Source organism: Cryptomeria japonica, chromosome 9 (genome assembly GCF_030272615.1).
Source record: "Cryptomeria japonica chromosome 9, Sugi_1.0, whole genome shotgun sequence".
Taxonomy (NCBI): Eukaryota; Viridiplantae; Streptophyta; class Pinopsida; order Cupressales; family Cupressaceae; genus Cryptomeria; species Cryptomeria japonica.
This window is the reverse complement of record NC_081413.1, coordinates 635,878,269-635,896,848: the sequence shown is the minus strand read 5'-3', so window position 1 is coordinate 635,896,848 and position 18,580 is coordinate 635,878,269. Positions and strand designations below refer to the sequence as shown.

Sequence of the window (18,580 nt, the reverse complement as noted above, 5' to 3'; positions counted from 1 at the left end):
GAATACTCAGTATGACTAGATAAATTGCACATTTGATAGAAGGGATATGAAGAATTAATTGCAGATTAAGAAGATAATTTATGTGGCAGATTTGAGAGGAAGATTATTTCAGACTTAGAAGAGGGATCACACTGATTTAGAAGAGAAGATTGTAACAAGTCTTGAAAGAAATAAGGAGAATATATAAAGTTGTGAAAGAAATATATGCAGATTTGTGAAGAAGGGAATATGCAATTGAGTTAGGAATATAGGCAGGTTTGAAAAGATTGAATAGTATCCATCATCCGTTGTTATAGCAACATTGTCAAGGTGGAAAATCAGATTTATGTGAAGTGGGTTGGTGCTCACAGAATTCTGAAGTGGGGGTTGGTGCTTCCAGTGGGTTAGTTTACAAAATTCAGATTTGGGAGTTGGTGCTCACAAACAGAGTTAGGGGTTGGTGCCTATGCAACATTGTAAAAGTAGAATTATATAAAAGCACTTATTTCTGTGGTTTTCCCCGGTAAGGGTTTGCATGTATATGTCTTGTGTTCGATTTGTGTTCCTAATAGTTAGATTACATGTGAATGTTGATCAACAATGGATATGTTTATAAGATAAGTTATATACATGTAATTGAAGTTGAAAAAGTTTAAGTTGGTGAAAGTTGTTGTTATACTGATTCCCCCCCCCGCTCTCAGTATAACCGTGTGCCCTTCAGTATATAAAGGGTATGAATCATTGTTGAAAGCATTGGAAGTATTCAAAGAAAACAAGTCTATCTTGAAATCATTGTCCAAGAGATGGCAGCTCGTACATCATATCTTGATTACATTGTGCAAAGTATTACAGAGAGATCCAAGTGCTCCGCTTGCTATCAAAACTACAAAAAGGATGGTAAGAAATGTGATTGAGGAATTTAAGTATATTGCTGCAAAAGATCCTAGGGTGAAGACCAAACTTGATTCTTTCCACACATTCAAAAATTGGACAATCCCCTCAAGATAAGGATAAGCATATCAGAGATCTCAGTGATTGGAAGAGTGATTTCACTCAGATGGTACCACTGATCCTTTCTCATATGTAGGAAGAGAAAGAGGTTAATGTGCAAAGTTACAATGTCTTTCTGGATGGGGTAATAACACTTGACATTGGATATACAAAGTTTGTCTCAGAAGTGCGAGCTATAATGGATAGGAGATAGAGGGATCACATGGTCAATGTTTTGGAAGTGCATGTAATGGACACCCCGGAATGCCCAAAAACCATACCAATTGCTGCTAGGAATTTTATCAAACAGTTTGCATCCAACTCCTTATTTCTCCGTTTAATGTTTTAAATTCCCTTATGGCTCCGAAAATGAAATGTTGGTTTGTTTTACATGGAATTGAAATCACAGAATATGGACAAGAATGAAACTACAATAATATGCAAACTGAAAATTGAACTACTGCTGATAAGATGTTATTTTCAGATTTTAATAAAATCAAATACATGGCAGATTATCAACTCACTAATTATTCCAGCATTATTGACATAATACTCCAGCAATCATTTTCAATCTTGCTGCTACAGTGGCATGAATAGTAACCGCGTGAATAGTAACCGCGTGAATAGTGTTGCAGCAATATTAATTTGTCTTCAACAGGTCCAATATCTTCATAAAATCATCTCCTCAAAATGGCATAAGCATCGGACAAGTAGGGAAGAAGATCTGAACAAACATTAAATCTGCCTATAGCTGGAAATGCACCCAATCTGCCTGATAATGAAGCTGATAGCAATGGATTCCAAAGGCCAAACCCCAGGGGAATGACGTCTAGAATGTCACAAGAGAGGATAGACGTCCTCTAATGCCAAGAACAGATCTACAACTCACACATACCAATTCTTCTCATATTCAACATATCTAATGAAGCCACAAATGCTTTCTTTTATTCTTTTTCCAAGGGTCCACTCAACTCTCATGGACAATGTGGGATAAAAGATGAGCAATATAAAACATATATTAAAATATTCACTTATGTCTCCCTTGGGTACAGATCCCCATAAAATAAATATTAGAGTAACACTTTAATATTTTATAATTAAATTAAATGTTACTTTAATAAAACTTCAGGCATTAAAATGTATTAACAATCGGACTCCGAATAATTTGAGTGATAGATCGTCGGAAAGCTCTCACCGAGGAGTATCAAATCCAAACACCAAAACTGGCCTCCACTATGTCCTGCTGACTTACTAAAAATAGTAAGTATGCCTGAAACTGAGTAAATCAATTTCGTTTTGGCCCAAACTGGAAATGAGTAGGCCAAAACACTCGAGGATCCCCTTAAACCCTTCGTTAGCCCTCGGGACTATGTAGAACAAGGCTAATGCACACACACTTGGTCAACTGCTAAAGTGGGGACATTACAGTGCAAAAGTACAAATGGCTGAGTGACTTTGATGTGTACCAGTGGGAGAATCAATACCTGAAGCCTTCGGAGGATTGATACAGTGAAAAGCCAGCCGTTGAGCATAAAGTCTGTTCTTACTTAAAGTAGAACCTTGCCCAACCCATTGGTCACGGGTTGCTACTCGAAATATGAAGACACAGAGCACACTTATGTTCACTGGCCATTTCCATGTTTTATTTTAATACTTGTTTGAAAAAACTTTGTTTTAATTCACAAAATTTTCAATGTTTTAATTAAGCATTGTTAAAATTAATGGAAAGGCATGTCCTTTTGTTTTGAATAGTTATGTTGTAACGGTTTGAATCTTGTTACTTCTCCTATTTTCATATACAAGGGAGAAACCAAGACCGAATGGGGGGACATAGAGATAGATAGAAGAAAATAGTGGTGGCATAAAAAAGACTATAGTATTTCCTTACAGCGGCTATGATATAATATAAAAGCTCCAATTTTTGCTTTCAATGACTTGTTTGGTTGTGATTCATATATGTTATATGATTGTCTCTAGTTTGGTATCTTCTTATTTGTTTAAGTCAGGCTATCGAGGATATTTCTGATTTATCAAAGTGGTTTTTTTGCTCTGCGTAACTTAGTTAATTGGCTTCTGTAAGGTAAAATTAAATCCCATTTAATAAAGTTACAACAATTGGAAGAATTAATTGGATTAAGAAGAAGAATATGTTAAGATTACATTAATTTATGTTTATGCAAGGTATAAACAATTTAAGTGCCAAGTAATTTGAATAATGATCAGGAAGTGGATGTGTATGAACTCCGTTGCGCTATAGAAAAGGCACCAATCTTGGTTATTTTGATAAAAATCTCCCAGTTGAAATGAATTTGTTTTTCTTTTTATTTCAGCAGTGGTAGAAGTAGAAGGAATAAAGATTTATCTATTTCAAAATCCATGGCATTTTGAAGTAGATTTAAGAAGGGTTTCATTACAATCATATGAGAAGTTAAGAATCTGCTTAAGTTATCAAAGAGTACACCCGCCAAGGGATGGAAGAGCCTAAAGAGTAGAAATTAGCATATTCTTAGGATTTTGCAATCTATTGATTTGGGAACCAATAACATGCATCCAGTCTAAATAATATTATTTAATTTCCAAACCTCTCAAAATGAGGCATTACATGCATCCAATCTTCACCGAATATTCCTCCATCTTCTCCATTAACACATTGATCTTGGAATTAATACGTTGATCTTGGAATAGTTCTTATCCAAGACTGTGGTCCTCGATTTGGTCCCACTCGGTGGCACATATGATGGTCCTCTCCTTGCTACCATTGACATCATCTCCTTATAATAAGGAGATTGAGCTCCATGAAATGGGATGCCATTAGCAAAGAAGATCTTGTCAATAGTATCATCTATTTCATCCTTCAGTTGCACATTGAACAAATCAGCTGTGGGGTTACTTTGCAACTTGCGTTTCCCCTTACTCTCTCCTACATGGGCTACAACATTGGAAGAAGAACCTAGCATCACTCCTACTCTCGTCAACAAAATATCACTAGAACTTTGCGGCTGGCTTTGTTGAACATGTCCTCCTATGAGACAAAATAGTAGGCATATGCAATGTCCCCTTCTCATTGATGACCTTCCAGTGATCCATTAGCCTATCCTTGAGATCCGTAGGCTAGGTGGAATGAAGAATGAGGGGTCCAGCATTGATGAAACAAGGACTTACTATTTTTAGTAAGTCAAGGAATGGCTATTCTGGTGATACTGTCCTATTGAGCTCTCCATGCTTTGTCTCTGAGCACGAAGATCATGCTTTTTAGAGCATTAGTTCTTGACTTACTATTTTTAGTAAGTGACAGTGTGGCATAATTCTATTTTTGGCAGTGGACAGGGTCTTGATTCTGCAGCAGTACAGTGGTCTTCCTGGCTCAGTTTCATCCTGGTTGTGATAATAATCAGTATGGGAGTCTTATGTGACACGATTAAATATTATTTCCTTATCCTAAGGTTTAATATTTAATTAATCTGATTATTGGTTGCTGATTATTGAATTTGGGATTAATGTCTATTTTTTCCTAAGTATTTGGCAAATTTCATGTTAAATAAAGATGTCGAAATTATTGGAGGAGATATTATTTTATGACTCATCTCTAATGTGCCAAGTGAAGTTCGTGGGCCCATGCCTTTTTGGCGTGAGGGTTGTGTTGAGGATATGGCGCCACTCTTGGGGTCCACGTAGAGTGGAATGAAAGGCAAATGAGAGAAGTGAATTTGAGGGAATTTGCATTTGGATTTGAGGGTGTGAAGTTATAAATATGAGACTTGGGCTCCCATTTGCATTATCTTGAAAAATTGTAATGCTATGCTACTGGTTTGGCGACAGAACTAAGACTTCGGAGTGCATCTCCCTAGTGCTTCCCGGTTTCGTACTTGAAATACAGTACCTAGCTGTGCGTTGTATTCTTCTACATTCTCAGAGTTTGCTTAGACATTTTTGGTGTTGAAGTGATGTTGGAGACTTGCTGGTTTGCCTGTGGCTGAAGTATCTTTTCGCTCATACCTCTCTGCTGAAGCAACTGACGATTTTGGGTATCATCTCCTTCTTCCTTCCCAGCACTGGCGATAAACTTTGTGAGTTTATAGCATGTTTGTTTGAGTTTTGAATTTGTTATGCTAAATCGAAATTCCTAGGTATAGCGTGGGTTCTATTTTTGCATTGGGATGCGTGCAAAATAAATAAAGGGTTGTTTGAGTTGTAGTTTTGATTGGTTGCTGTTGTGAGTGTTATATTGTGGGTTTGGGACTGGTTTGAATTGATTTGGATGTATAATGAGGGAGTTATGAGCATTTTGGCATTCCCATAGGTTGCTGATTTGTAATTTCAGCCTGCAGATTGGTTGTAACAGAAATTTATGTTCTTATTGTGGAAATCTGCATTACCCTCCTTCTCTCATCTCTATTATTGTAAGGTTAGGTAGTAGTACTACTAACCAGTTCTATTTTTGTAATTCTCATCCCACTGAATAAGTGGAAGAGGCTGGCTTGCCACCTAATACTCAGCAACTTTGTAATTTTCAGTCCTCCCACTGAATAAGTGGTCGAGTGATAGCTTGTGTAATGGTCCTCCCGCTGCATAATCGGTCGAGTTGAGGTTATTATGTAATTGCAATCCTCCCGCTGAAATATTGCGGTTGAGTGATTCTTATTTTGTGTATCTCACTTTGCTGGTTTACCGCCAAGTTTCCTTGTTCTCCCACTGGATAAGCGGAAGGGGCTGGCTTGCCGCCCAAGCATTGCATTATGTTTCAGTTTTCTCATGCTAATGATCCCCTCAACACCGTATGCTCTCACCTTCCCACATTGGGCACTTGGTGATCAGAAAGTGGAAGGGTTACTTTCCAGTATGGTTTCAGTTATGTTTTCTAACCTTAACGGGTTAATTCCTTGTTGATGTTATTGCCGGCCTTGAAAATTCAAAAAAAAAATTAATGGGATATTATAGCATAGGTGTAGCTATAGTTTCATCAAGAACACCCAAAGCTTGTTTATTTCAACTCTATATTTGAGATTTGCTCCTTGTTCCTAAAAAGAACACATATCCGCACCTTTTCCTCAAACAAAAAGAAGGTGCACATTAACTCTAGTAATGCTGCCATACCATTCTAGACCACAAAAGTTGCATTTCTACTTTTGCCATCACTTGTCCCTGGCCTTGGTAATTTTGTTGTAAAATGCTTGAGAAGAGACTTACGATTAAAAGGATCCCTAACATACTCTACTTGTAATGCATAGGGGCACTCTGTACTAGCTGTTGCACTTGGCATGAAACTAATTTGGGCTTCAGGATCAGCCCCATGGTCACCCCCCTCAGTGTCAGATACTTATTTAGATTCAGTTTCACTATGAGTAGGAAAATCTACCTCATCCACACTCATGTCATAAGAGCCCATTGTGACATTGCAATAAACAATATAATTTCTATAAATGCCTAGTTTCAGCCTAGTCTAACAAATTGGAAAATAAAATTTAAATTTTGATGTTGACTCTATATATGCATTTGTAGCCATTTGCCATCCCCAAATTTGGGCCCTTGGTCTCCTTGTCCCTGAAACCCATCCCCGCGTCCCCCCTATCAGGAAACTCTGTGGAACCATGGTTTTTGTTCACAAAAAACTAATATTGTCTTAGGGTTTTTGTCCTAGGTTGGATAGCTGAATCAAAGCTTGAACTCCTAAAGAGAGTTATACCAAAATAAATAACCAAGAATCATTGTAATGAGTATCTTCAACCTCTTTTATAACCATCTATAGAACTTTCCAGAAATTATAATTTTAAATTTCTTTTTAAATAATAATCCCTTTTGCTCCATAAAGTAACTTTTATTTTTGACTTTTTGACTTTTTAGTCACCTGAAATTCACCTTATTAAAAAATTAAAATGAACTATCTTTTTATGTTGTTTTTTCTACAACTTAACATTTCATTATTAGTTATTAAATTATTTTTCACATATGTAGCCAAAGTTTCAGAAAATACAAAAATAGCTTGTAGGTGAATCATGAATATGTCAATGTACTCTGCAGTTCACTAGACATCAATCTTAATAATATTTGACACTTACCAAAAATAGAGGATTCCTCCAAGAAGTTTGGAATGCACTCAAAATGTTGAAATTGCACTCAAAATGTTTAAATTGCACCCGGAAGGAATTAATTGACTCAACTTTATCCCCATCTCGTAGCCAATATCTGTATTTATTCCAAAAAAGCTGGCATTCTCCAAGAAAGTTGGAGCTATCAAATATGTTGGAATGACCATAAAGCCATTAATTAAAATGGTAAAGGAAACTGTAGATAAATTATGAAAATGTAGATACAATTGAAGAGATATTATAATAATCTATTCATATTTTCTAATTATGATTTGGAATAGTTAGTATGATAATAATTATACATTAATTTGATTATTATAATATTAGTTGATATGAACTAATTAATTTTTTATTAATTAATTATAAACAAACATTTATATCCTAAATACATATATCTAAAAGATGCAAAGAGATCAATCTTGAAGTGCATATCTTTTAAAAAGATGTATTTAAGATATTTATGTTTGTATACTTTATCTTTTCTGATGGATACACCTTGTAATATAGCTGTTCAGTGTATTTTGTAGTTAGCTTCTTACACAAAAATTTAAAAATATTTTTTTCTTGTCGGTTTAATACATTTTGTAGTTATTGTGTTCTCATATGTAAACTTGATAATCTTGGTATTTTTTGTTTATTAATATATTGTGGCTGCATCCCTACACAAAATGTTGAGAATTTTGGAGTCTAGATTATACTTTTGTTTTAAAGATCTATCTACTGGATTGTGTGTATAAGGATTATCTTTTATGGATCATTTATCTTTTCTGAGTATTTTATTTTTATGATCCACATTCTTATTGTGAAGTGTTTATCTCTTTTGAGTACGTGATTTTGTGATCCTTATGTAACTTTGTCTATTAGTGAAATGCTTTGCCAAAGATTCTAGATCTGAAATAAACCATCCCAAGGAAACCTAGGAGTGGTAAAATGAATGTCAAAGCAATACACAAATACACCCTCCATTGTGGCATTTGATAATTTTCACATTACATATTCTGTCTAAAAGCGGAAAGTTTCATGCGTGTATGTATACATGTTTTGATTAGTTAGTTGAGGGTTCTATTGGGTGCTTCATCTGTAAGAAAGGTAACAAAGTCATCAGTAACAAACAAGCTTCTAGCTTAGGCTGCCCCAAATGCAGCCCCATATACATATAAGAGAAAACTATCTAGGATACAATGACCTAGCTAGATGATTTGTATTTGAGATCTCAAAACCATTGGAGGGGAGATCTTTAATAGTTAATCGCCCTCATTTGAGATCCCAACAATGGGTGATGGATACACAATACTATGGCCAAACAAAGAAATTGAAGGTCACTCCATATTTTGAAAGGAGATTGATTAGACACATGATCAAAAGTTGCAGAAGGTACACAAGCAAAAGGAGAGGATACAATTGCAACAAGAGGCTCCAGTAAGTACACATTCTCAATAAATGAATAAGGCGCATAAGTAGGAGGGGAAACAGCTGCAAGAGGAGGGTGCCAAAGAGGGCTCATGAGAAGCCCACTAGAGGCACCTAGAACCACTAGATGGTGAGGCTTTGCATTCATCCATCAGGATGCTTGACCAGGAGCCTTATGCTTAAATCCTGTACATGCATTTGAATATGACCAAAACCATAATATTTATGACATTGAAAAACTATTCTCTCTTAATCCAATCTTGTTTCCAAATTTGAGTTTTCACTTTGAGCCAAAATTTAGTTTGAAGAGCCTTCAAAATATCCATTTCAATTTGGATGCTCACAAAGATGGGATGAGAAAGAGCCACCAGCTCTAAAGAGATATAAATAAAATTACAAAGAGCATGACCAATACTTTGTTTTATGAACAAGAGTCCAGACAAAACTATAAAGGGAGGTTTTTCAATCTTTCTGTTTTACATTCTATCCTATATCGATCAAAACAAGTGGTTTGTTTTTGTTTGTTTTACTTGTTTTGTAGGTTCTATTTTTGCAATTTGAGATAGAGTTTGTACTTTACTATTTTTCTAAAGGTTTTGTGATGCCATTTTGATAGCATTCAATGATTTGGTCAAGGTATTTTTGCAGCACTTATTGAATCTTCTTGATCATACTAGAAAATTTGAATTATGTGGTAAGATCTTGATCATGCTTTTTGCCTAGAACTTGTGTAGGATTTTGCCTAATATAGATCTACATGTTTGATCATTTAGAATCAGTTGTCATAAGGATTCTTTAAATATTCGAGGTTTTCATTGAAGGAAGGAATACTTATTTGTGTTGAGATTTTGAGATTAAGCAAATATGATGGGGCCATTGGACAATTTGACCCTTGCACTGCAACACTAATTGGGATTCAAGAATCCACAAGCCTAATTGAACCAATAAAAAAGACGAAGCACAATTGACGATGTAATGTCCCCTTCTTAGTGATGTGCATTCAGTTGTCCATTGGCCTATTCTGGAGACTCGTAGGCTATTTGGAAAGGAGAATTAGGGTTTCCTATTTTCTAGGAGGATTCTTTTGTGTTTTCAGGGCGTATATGTGGGAGTTTGACAGTTTGGATTCTGGATTCCTTCTAGGTTTTCAGAGAGCTTCAAGATGGTTCGACATGCATCTGCATCGAGTGACTTTTTCTTGACTTACTATTTTTAGTAAGTGCGACGGTTGCTTAGAATGTGGTTAAAATCACTTTGGAAACACTTACTATTTTTAGCAATATGCTATTTTTAGTTAGTACTATTTTTAGCAGGATGTCAGCTGGCCTGTTCAGATGGCTATTTCCGGCAGGTCAGTTTGAGCAGTTGGTCTTCCAGCATTTTTTGGTGCTATTCTTGGCAAGGATTCTGCAGTTCAGCTCAGATGACTATTTTTGGTAGTTTAGTTCAGAGCCCCAACTCAGTTCAGGTTTGGTGATTTCCAACACTCCAGTGTCCGGCTCAATTTGGCAATAATCAATATTTGAGAAGGTATTTTAATATATTATACCTTAGGCATGAGGTATTGATATTTGATTATTTTATGGATGGACGACTTAGGAAGGGAGAAAATATTAATTTTATCCTAAGTCTATTTGGGCAAAAGTTGCATATGACTTCAAGGGGGTCGTCATGGTGTTAATAAGTAAATTATAACTCAAGGCAAATGGGCGATTTTCTAAGTATATTGCCTTAGTAATATTTTTTATTTGGAAGTCATAGTTGGGCGCCCACTTTACACTTTATTTTATGACACTTATATTTATTAAAAAGGGCGAACTTGTGCAAGGAAATGAAATGAAATGCAATGCTAAATGTGGATGAAATGGAATGGCATTTGGTTTGGGCGTATTTGGAGTGCATTTGAATTTGAATTTGGTTGGCACAAAGTTATAAATAAGTGACTTGGGCTCTCATTTTGGTATCTTGAAAATTTGTGATGTTATGCTGCCGGTTTGGCGACAGAACTTGAGGCTTCGGAGTGCGTCTCCCTAGTGCTACCCGGTTTCGTACTTGAAATACAGTACCTAGCTGTGCATTGTATTCTCCTACATTCTCAGAGTTTACCATAGACATTTTTGGTGTTGAAGTGATTCTGGAGACTCGCTGGTTTTGCCTGTGGCCGAAGCATATTTTCGATCACACCTCTTTGCTGAAGCGACTGACGGTTATGGGTATCAGCTCGATCTTCCTTCCCAGCACTGGCGATAAACTTTGTAAGTTTATAGCACGTTTGTTTGAGTTATGACTTTATTATGCCAAATCGAAATTCTTAGGCTAGGCGTGGGTTTTCTGTGTTGCATTGGGATGCGTGCAAAATAAATAAGGGTTTGTTTGGGGTGTGGTTTTGATTGGTTGTCATTGCTTATGATGTACGGTGGATTTGGGACTGGTTTGAGTTGATTTGGATGTAAAATGAGGGAGTTATGAGTATTTTGGTATTTCTATAGGCTGCTGGTTTGTACTTTCAGCCTGCAGATTGGTTGTAACAGAAATTTATATCCTTATTGTAGAAATCTGCATTACTCTCCTTTCATCTCTATTATTATAAGGTTAGGTAGTAGTACTACTAACCAGTTCTATCTTTGTAACTCTCATCCCACTGAATAAGTGGAAGAGGCTGGCTTGCTGCCTAGTATTCAACAGATTTGTAATTTTCAGTCCTCCCACTGAATGAGTGGTCGAGTGATAAGTTAATGCTATGGTCCTCCCACTAAAATATGCGGTGGAGTGATTGTTTAATGTAATGTCCTCCCGCTGAAATATGCGGTAGAGTGATTGTTTAATTTAATGTCTTCTCATTGAAATACGCGGTAGAGTGATTGTACTTCAATTCCTTGTGGTTTCTCCTTGGTCGGTTTACTGCCAAGAGTTTGGTTTCTATCCTGTTGGATAAGCAGAAGGGGCTGGCTTGCCGCCCATGCATTGTAATTTTCAGTTTGATTATTGCTGCTGACGATCCCCGGAACACTGTATGCTCTCACCCTCCCAGTCTGGGCTCTCGGTGAACAAAAGGTGGAAGGGTTCCCTTTCAGTTGTTTTCCTTTATTCCTCTAACCTTAACGGGTTAATTGTTGTGGATGAATTGTTATTGGTCTAAAAAATAAAAAAAAAATTAGTGGGATACTATAGACGACAACAAAACATTTTGTGTGCTGAAGGTTTTTTAGGTGTACTGAGCCACATTGACTAGACAAACCAAATTTGTAATGACATGCCAATTTGAGTTGTTGTCTAATCCATGGGAGTTTGTGATAAGTTTTGTTTGAAGACCATGATGTGTATGAATGCACATTCTCATTTACATAGTAAATCATCTTTTGATTAAGAATAGTTTGTGAGTTTGCAAATTCATAGTTTGTGAGTTTGTGACTAGATAATAATTCTGTATTTGTTTGGTCTTGAGCAATGTTTCATGTTTTGAATTTTGTAATTCTAATTCAGATCTTGTGTTCAATTTGATTGTCCATTTTATTGTATGCATGTTTGTTACTTTGTTGTTTAGTTTAACTGTTCTGAGCTGGATGTTCAGTCCTTGTCCTACATAGGATACGATGACGAAAGTAAAAGAGCAGCCTTCTCTGAAAACAATGCCCCTCAAGAATAAACTCCCTCTCCTTTATCTTATAAATGATAACAACAAAAGAACCCTAAGAACAAGAGTAGATTACTCCATCCTTCAAAAGGAAGGGCTATCTATTTTTGGACGCTCAAGTGAGCTAGGCCAGAAAAATATTTAATTTGCAAACTATTTCCATCTCAACACAATGAGCTTCTTCGTCCACGACATTCATCCCTGGCTCAAGTAGGGGAATCTTCATATAGATCTCAACCAAATCTCAAACCCTTGAGTTGATTTAACATCATTTGTAGCCTCATTGGAGGGCAAATCGCTAGGCACATACTTACGTGGAAAAGGGAGGTATACTACCTCCATAGGGAAGCACTAAAGTCATCAACCACATGGGAATTTCATTGGGAAGCCAAAACACTAACTACAAGAGGAATAATGGATTGTTGAATAGATTTTTTTTTCTTAAACAACTAGGAGTAATAGGAGCATTGATACCCAAACTAGCTTCTAGAAAATAATAAGTTCAGTTATAGTATGTGAACCTACCGCAATTATTGAATGAAAAGCCTTAGGGTTTGGAGTAGGATGGGACCGAGCACAACCAAAATAAGTGGAAGTCATTGATAAAGGGTGCTAATTGTCCATCCAAATTTGTATAGATTTTCTTGTATTTTGTCAGCGAAGAAATAATTTGGGCACAAATTCCAAATAATTCTTGATAGACTATGTCCATTGCTAATTATAGGTTTTATATTGCGATAAGCTAGATGGCAACATACCAAATGTACATTCATCTTGCATGATATATTCAAACTTTTACTTCTAATGCGTTATAGTGTATCTTTCTAGGACAATTTTTTTGCTCATTTAGAAGATATTTATGCTACTGTTTCTATCCTAGGCCATAAAAAGTCTGCAAGAATTCTTGGGCATGCATTATTGCAGTGACTTAGAAAAACTTAATAGGAAATGATAATATCCAAGAGGTCAGTGCCATTTATAGAAAATACCTCAGGATGAGCAATTTGAAGTGATGCCTAGTTAGTTGTCATTTTTATCATATTATATTCCTGTTTATTATAATGTTTTGTGTTTCTTTATTGTGTTGGTTCATTCAATACATGATCTTGTTCTTACTTTTGATGTTATTGTGTTCTTTATGTAGGAAAATGAAGAGGAAGTTGTTGATAGTGACCAGGGCGAGAATTGGTTTTCTTTAGCAACAGCTCAAAGAATTTGTGGTACAAATATTTCCTGTTTGTAAAATAAAATGGTTTAGTTATTCTTTTATAATATCTCTTTATGTATATGACTTTGGGTTTTCCAAATTAAACAAGCTTTGAGCAGATAAATCTTTTGATCTATGTTTGTAATTGTGGAATATATAATAGCTTTTTGAGTTGTGAAATATATTCATTTGCCTCTTTTAAAGCTGAACTTGTAGACAGTTAAGCATTGTTGGATTATTTTTTTCACACAAAATGTAATCTTAAAATTGCTTGGATGCAAATCAATATTTGGGATTCATGGGCGTATGTATATATGTGCAGTTTGGTTCTTTTTGCTGGATTTTAGGGACTCTTAATACCAAAGTTATGTGCTTAATAAATGAAGTTCTTGGCATAAAGCATAACATGAGCACATGATCATCCCTCGAACATATGATTGAAAGGAGAGATCACTGTACTTTTCACTGTGAAATGTGAAAATATGTTAAAAGAATTAGTCTATATGTATTGATGTGGTAAATAGGTATAGATGGTGTTGTGACATTTTTTTCAATTGATAAAATAAAAATGAGTTGGGAGAAATACTCCTCATTGTATCATTTGGGTCTCTAAGATTTTAATGTAGAATTTTAAAGATAAGGGAATATCTACCTCTGAGATGACTGCCTTATTCAACGAAGCAACAGCTTCATCGGAGTATGAATAAATTCACATTGGTAGGTGAAGAGTCCCTAGAAATCATTCAACTTATCAAGAGGTTGAGTTATAGGCTTCTCTTCAATTGCAAAGCTTAGGACTTAATGATTTGGTCTCACAATAATGCACTCAATTGTATATAAAATGTCCCCTTCCAAAGCACTGCAGCATGGTGGATCGTTATCCTATTCAGCGGGTTCCTATAGGCTAATGAGTTAGGGTTAGGGAACTCATGATGACAGTTTGATCTAGTTGTTGGCAAAGACAGGTGTTTCATTGAGCTCAGGGGGTTGAGACTTGCACAACGTCCTTTTCTAGAGTGGCTTTGGGTAGTTTTCCGATACTATTTTTACGAAGTCAGCCTAGGCACCGACTAAGCCATTTGTCAGTGTTACTATTTTTAGATTTCTTGGAGGATGTGGTTAATAATGATATCTTGACATTTGATACAGTTGAGTGCTTTTAATTTAAATACCAATTAATTATAAAGTTAAATTAAATATTCAACTTTATCGTTTATTTACATATTGACTATATGGCACTCAAAGTTAAAATTAAAAGGGGCTAAGTGCAAAATATATATGAATTGACTTTAATAGGTTGGGCGCCCACTTTATGGGAAGACAAGGATTTTAAATAAAATAAAAAAGCATCCCTAGCTAAGTGTGTGTTCTGAAAGGCCTATAAAAGAGAATTTTGGAGCTCATATTGTTATGATTGGAATTGATATTCTGGATATTTCTCTTGTTGGTTGAACTTATTCATCTTGTGGCTTTGTGAGGGCCAAAACCCTTGCAAGGAACATCTTCTACGTTGGTACAAGACCCAATTTGGAAGATAATGGTGGTTTCATTTAGGAATCACATCTGTGCTGTAGTGGTGACAATAATCAGCTTCTTCTTTAGTTTCTAGAGCATTATCTTTTGATATCGATTTACAAAGATAGGAGAAGGGAAGTGAAGTTCTATTTTCAAATTTAATCATCTTTATTGCTGACTGTACCTTTCCTCTGGGAAGGCCATATGGCCCTAGGAAGTGCAATTGGAGTTTCTTGGAGGTTGGTGTTTGGATTGGAGAGTTTATATTGCTATTTGACATCTGCAAATGATTTCAATCAATTTCAATCAGGATTCCAGCTTCTTTGTGGTCATTGGAGTGCCTCATTGGGTGTGGCGTCTATTGATATGTTTTTTATGACACTTCAAACATAGAATAAAATACTAAGTATTCTATCCTCTCTTGAACAAGGAAACCTCATATGCTAAACAATGTGACCAAATAAGGCAACCCCAAGGTTTACAATGCTAACAATCGACTCTATGTTGGATAGATTCAGTGAATTGGTGTGATTTTGCTGGTTAACACAAAGGGACTTACGCATAGCTGGAACTTGGAATACTAAACTGACTTGAAAAATAAAAGACAAAAGGATATGCTTTAGAGAAATCTAATCTAAGATCCTAAGGTCAATGAAGATAATGAATAGTGCTTTGATAGATGGATTCCATAAATCAAGCTTTTCTTTGCCATGAGGAAACCACTACACAAAATTGATGCAATCTCCCAAGGCAACGAAAGATTTGCATATTGTAAACATTCATCCAAACACCCAATACTGGTCCAATCCAAATGAATAGCCACAATCGAACTAGTGCTAAATTAGGTTCAGATTGACCATACATGGAAATTTCCAATCAACAAAGTACAAATGGTATGAATCGAAATTCCATCAAACATCTTCATATTTCTCCATTACAATCAATGAACTTTAACTAAACTTTTGAGAAGTAGAAATCGTGCAAAATGTTGAAACAACACATAAAGATCCACCATATCTTCAATGAAAATCATGTATTAATTCCACCATAGTCTCGACAACAATTTCTTGTGTCCTACTGCTACTCTCTAACTATCAACCATTACTCTTTACAAATGAGAAGAGCAAAGCCTTATATAGAGCTCTTGATTACAAATGAACGCCCAAGATTGATTTGAAATCAATGGCCAAGATAATTGAAAGCAAACCCTTATTGGAGTAGTTACAACAACCACAACCTTACATTTAATATTCTCCAATGAGGAAATTGTATTGCTTTGAATATACGTCCTTTGAGGGTAAAGGACCAATGAGAAAATAGAAGTTATTACATTGAAATTAGTGCCGTCCACATGTATGGTTGTTGATGAATCAAGTTCGATGAAACTGGACATGTTGACTTAGAATAACTTGATTGATTGATGATGAATGGGTGCCGCCTCAGCATGCATATCTTGTAAAATTCCATTTCCTTATCCATATCTCTTGATGCTCAACATTATCAAGCCTTTAACTGATTGTGATAATTCATATTTATTATAGATGAGTTTTTAACTTTGATTAACTCTTCTAAAGCTATCACAATGTCAATCTTGATCCTCTTTAGCATTTCATCTCTCATGGAAATCCTAGATCTAATCTCCTCACTGTAACTGAATCTTGATTTCATCTCATCTTGCCTTGTTCATCTATCCGTCTTCATGTCATGGACCTCTTGAAATGTCCTATCTTTTGGAATTCTTTGTCTTGAGAATCCTTGTAGTTTTAGTTTCTTGATGATGTAGATCTTGTCTTTCATTGTTGAATTCCTTCCTTTTATCTTGGATTTCCAAATCCAAGGTCATTCTAAAATCTTCCTTGTCATCTTCATGTTTGGGATTCTTTGTGATGCCTTGCATTGATCATGTTGAGAATCCTTCATTTCCTTTATCTTGAGCACTTCCATTTTGTGATGTCCTTCTTTGGCATTGTTCTCCATCACTCCATACGTTTATTCCTTCCATCACCTATGTACCACTCCTTGCTTCAAACCTGAAAAGAAAAAGAGAACACCATGAATCATGATTATAAAGGAAACTTTGTTTTCCCTGTAGGGTGTCAGGTTAAGACATTGCATAAATGACAGAAGTACACAGAATATATGGAACTCACAAGTGTTCTTTGATTCATAATAAGCCAGTACATACAAATATAGCAATATGTTCGACTACAATGACATCCCAAAGACTGGAAACAGATACAATATAAACGAGTTTGGTCAGTTACCCGGTGCCAACTGTCGACAACCGACAGGTTAACTGCTGACGCTAACACAATTTACCTTAATGCTTAATTACCCGACAACATCATCCCCCCCAAAAAGAAATGTCGTCTCCGGACGACATACAACCAAAATGGGAATGATGTACAAGCAAAACTGAAACCCAAAACAACAAATCATTGTGGAGGGCAAGAGGGCGTCCCTGAAGAAGAAGGGGGTGCTAATGTCGAAGCCAACTGCGCCCGCAACCGCACCACTTGATCAGTGCGATAAGCAAGGTCCCTCTCGGCCACCAACTGGTGCTCTCGTGATCGCTTCACCCTGAATACAGCCTCCATGAGCTCCCTGTGCTTCGCCTCCAACTTTGCTGCAAGGCTGGTAATGCTGGTCTCTGCTGTGGTCCTCATCTCTGACTCAGCTGCCAGGGCTACTCTCACAGAGCTGAATTCTCTCTGCACCGTGTCCAGAACCTCCTTCGCGCGGTTGGCTCGGGCCTACTGCTGGGCCAACTCCGTCTCCAACGACGCGATGCGAGCGGCCAGCTCCGCAGCTCTATTTGCCTGGATCTGAGCCTCTCGGAGTCGGTAATAGCCATCCCGCACAACTTGCTCAATCTGTCTCACCAAAGTCTGCACTCGACTCTCTCCGGCCACCTCCTTAAATTGCCACTCTACTCTCATCTCAGGTAGGTCTATGGTCGGCCATCCCCATGCCTCAAAGCACCTCTGGAATGCCTCTCCTACCCCCATAGTAGCAAACTCACGTAGGCTCTCCAAGGCTGGCTGAACAATGGATTCCTCAACTATGGAGGCTACCAACCGCTGAACTGCCCCCTCCATCTCAGCAAAAAATTGTGCTACGACAGTAGGCTGGGTCCTCCCTACACCTCCGTCCTGAAGGCCCATCTGTGAAGGCATCTCCTCCTTGCCACTAGTGGGCAAAACCAGCTATGCAGGATGCTCCACCAACTCGACTACCTCTACCTGTGTAGGATGCTCCCCCAAATCAACTACCTCAGCCTGTGTAGGATGGCGAGGTGTAGCAGGTGGTGGTCCTACCGGAACTATGGGTGTGGCGGCATGCCGGTCCAACCATGTGTCTGTGTCCTCCACTGCTTCCCCACTGTCCTTTGCCTGCCCCATGCCTTTCGTCCCTATTTCCTGGTCTGTGACAGGTGAGCGCACTAGAATACAAGGAGTGGTGGTCATTGCAGGTGTCTGCATTATAGGACAAGGATGCCTTTGCCCGAATGCTGGAATGGCCATCCATGGAGGACTCCCGTCGTCACCCTAGACGAGGAAAGTGGTGTCAATTCCCCATCCACGTGCAGGAATGCTGGTGTGAATAGCAACTACCTTGCCCGAACCCCCTCTCTTGGAGGTTGTGCCACACCCCCTGCTGGCAGCCTGCGAGTTCCACGTGGTACCTGGCCAAAAGACACTGCGCAACCGCCCTCTTCTGCACCAGGGGTCCCTCTCGCCACCTCTACTTCGGCCAGCT

General features: G+C 37.3%; 1 protein-coding gene across 1 annotated transcript in view; it reads left to right on the top strand.

Annotated features, from left to right (window-relative positions):
- LOC131078085 (probable serine/threonine-protein phosphatase 2A regulatory subunit B'' subunit TON2) overlaps positions 1-18,580 on the top strand; it is a 245,253-nt gene that overhangs the window by 156,215 nt on the left and 70,458 nt on the right. The window contains exon 10 of the mRNA XM_058015728.2: positions 13,244-13,319. Within this exon, the coding sequence (XP_057871711.1) occupies positions 13,244-13,319 (76 nt within the window). The remainder of the gene's footprint in view (positions 1-13,243; positions 13,320-18,580) is intronic.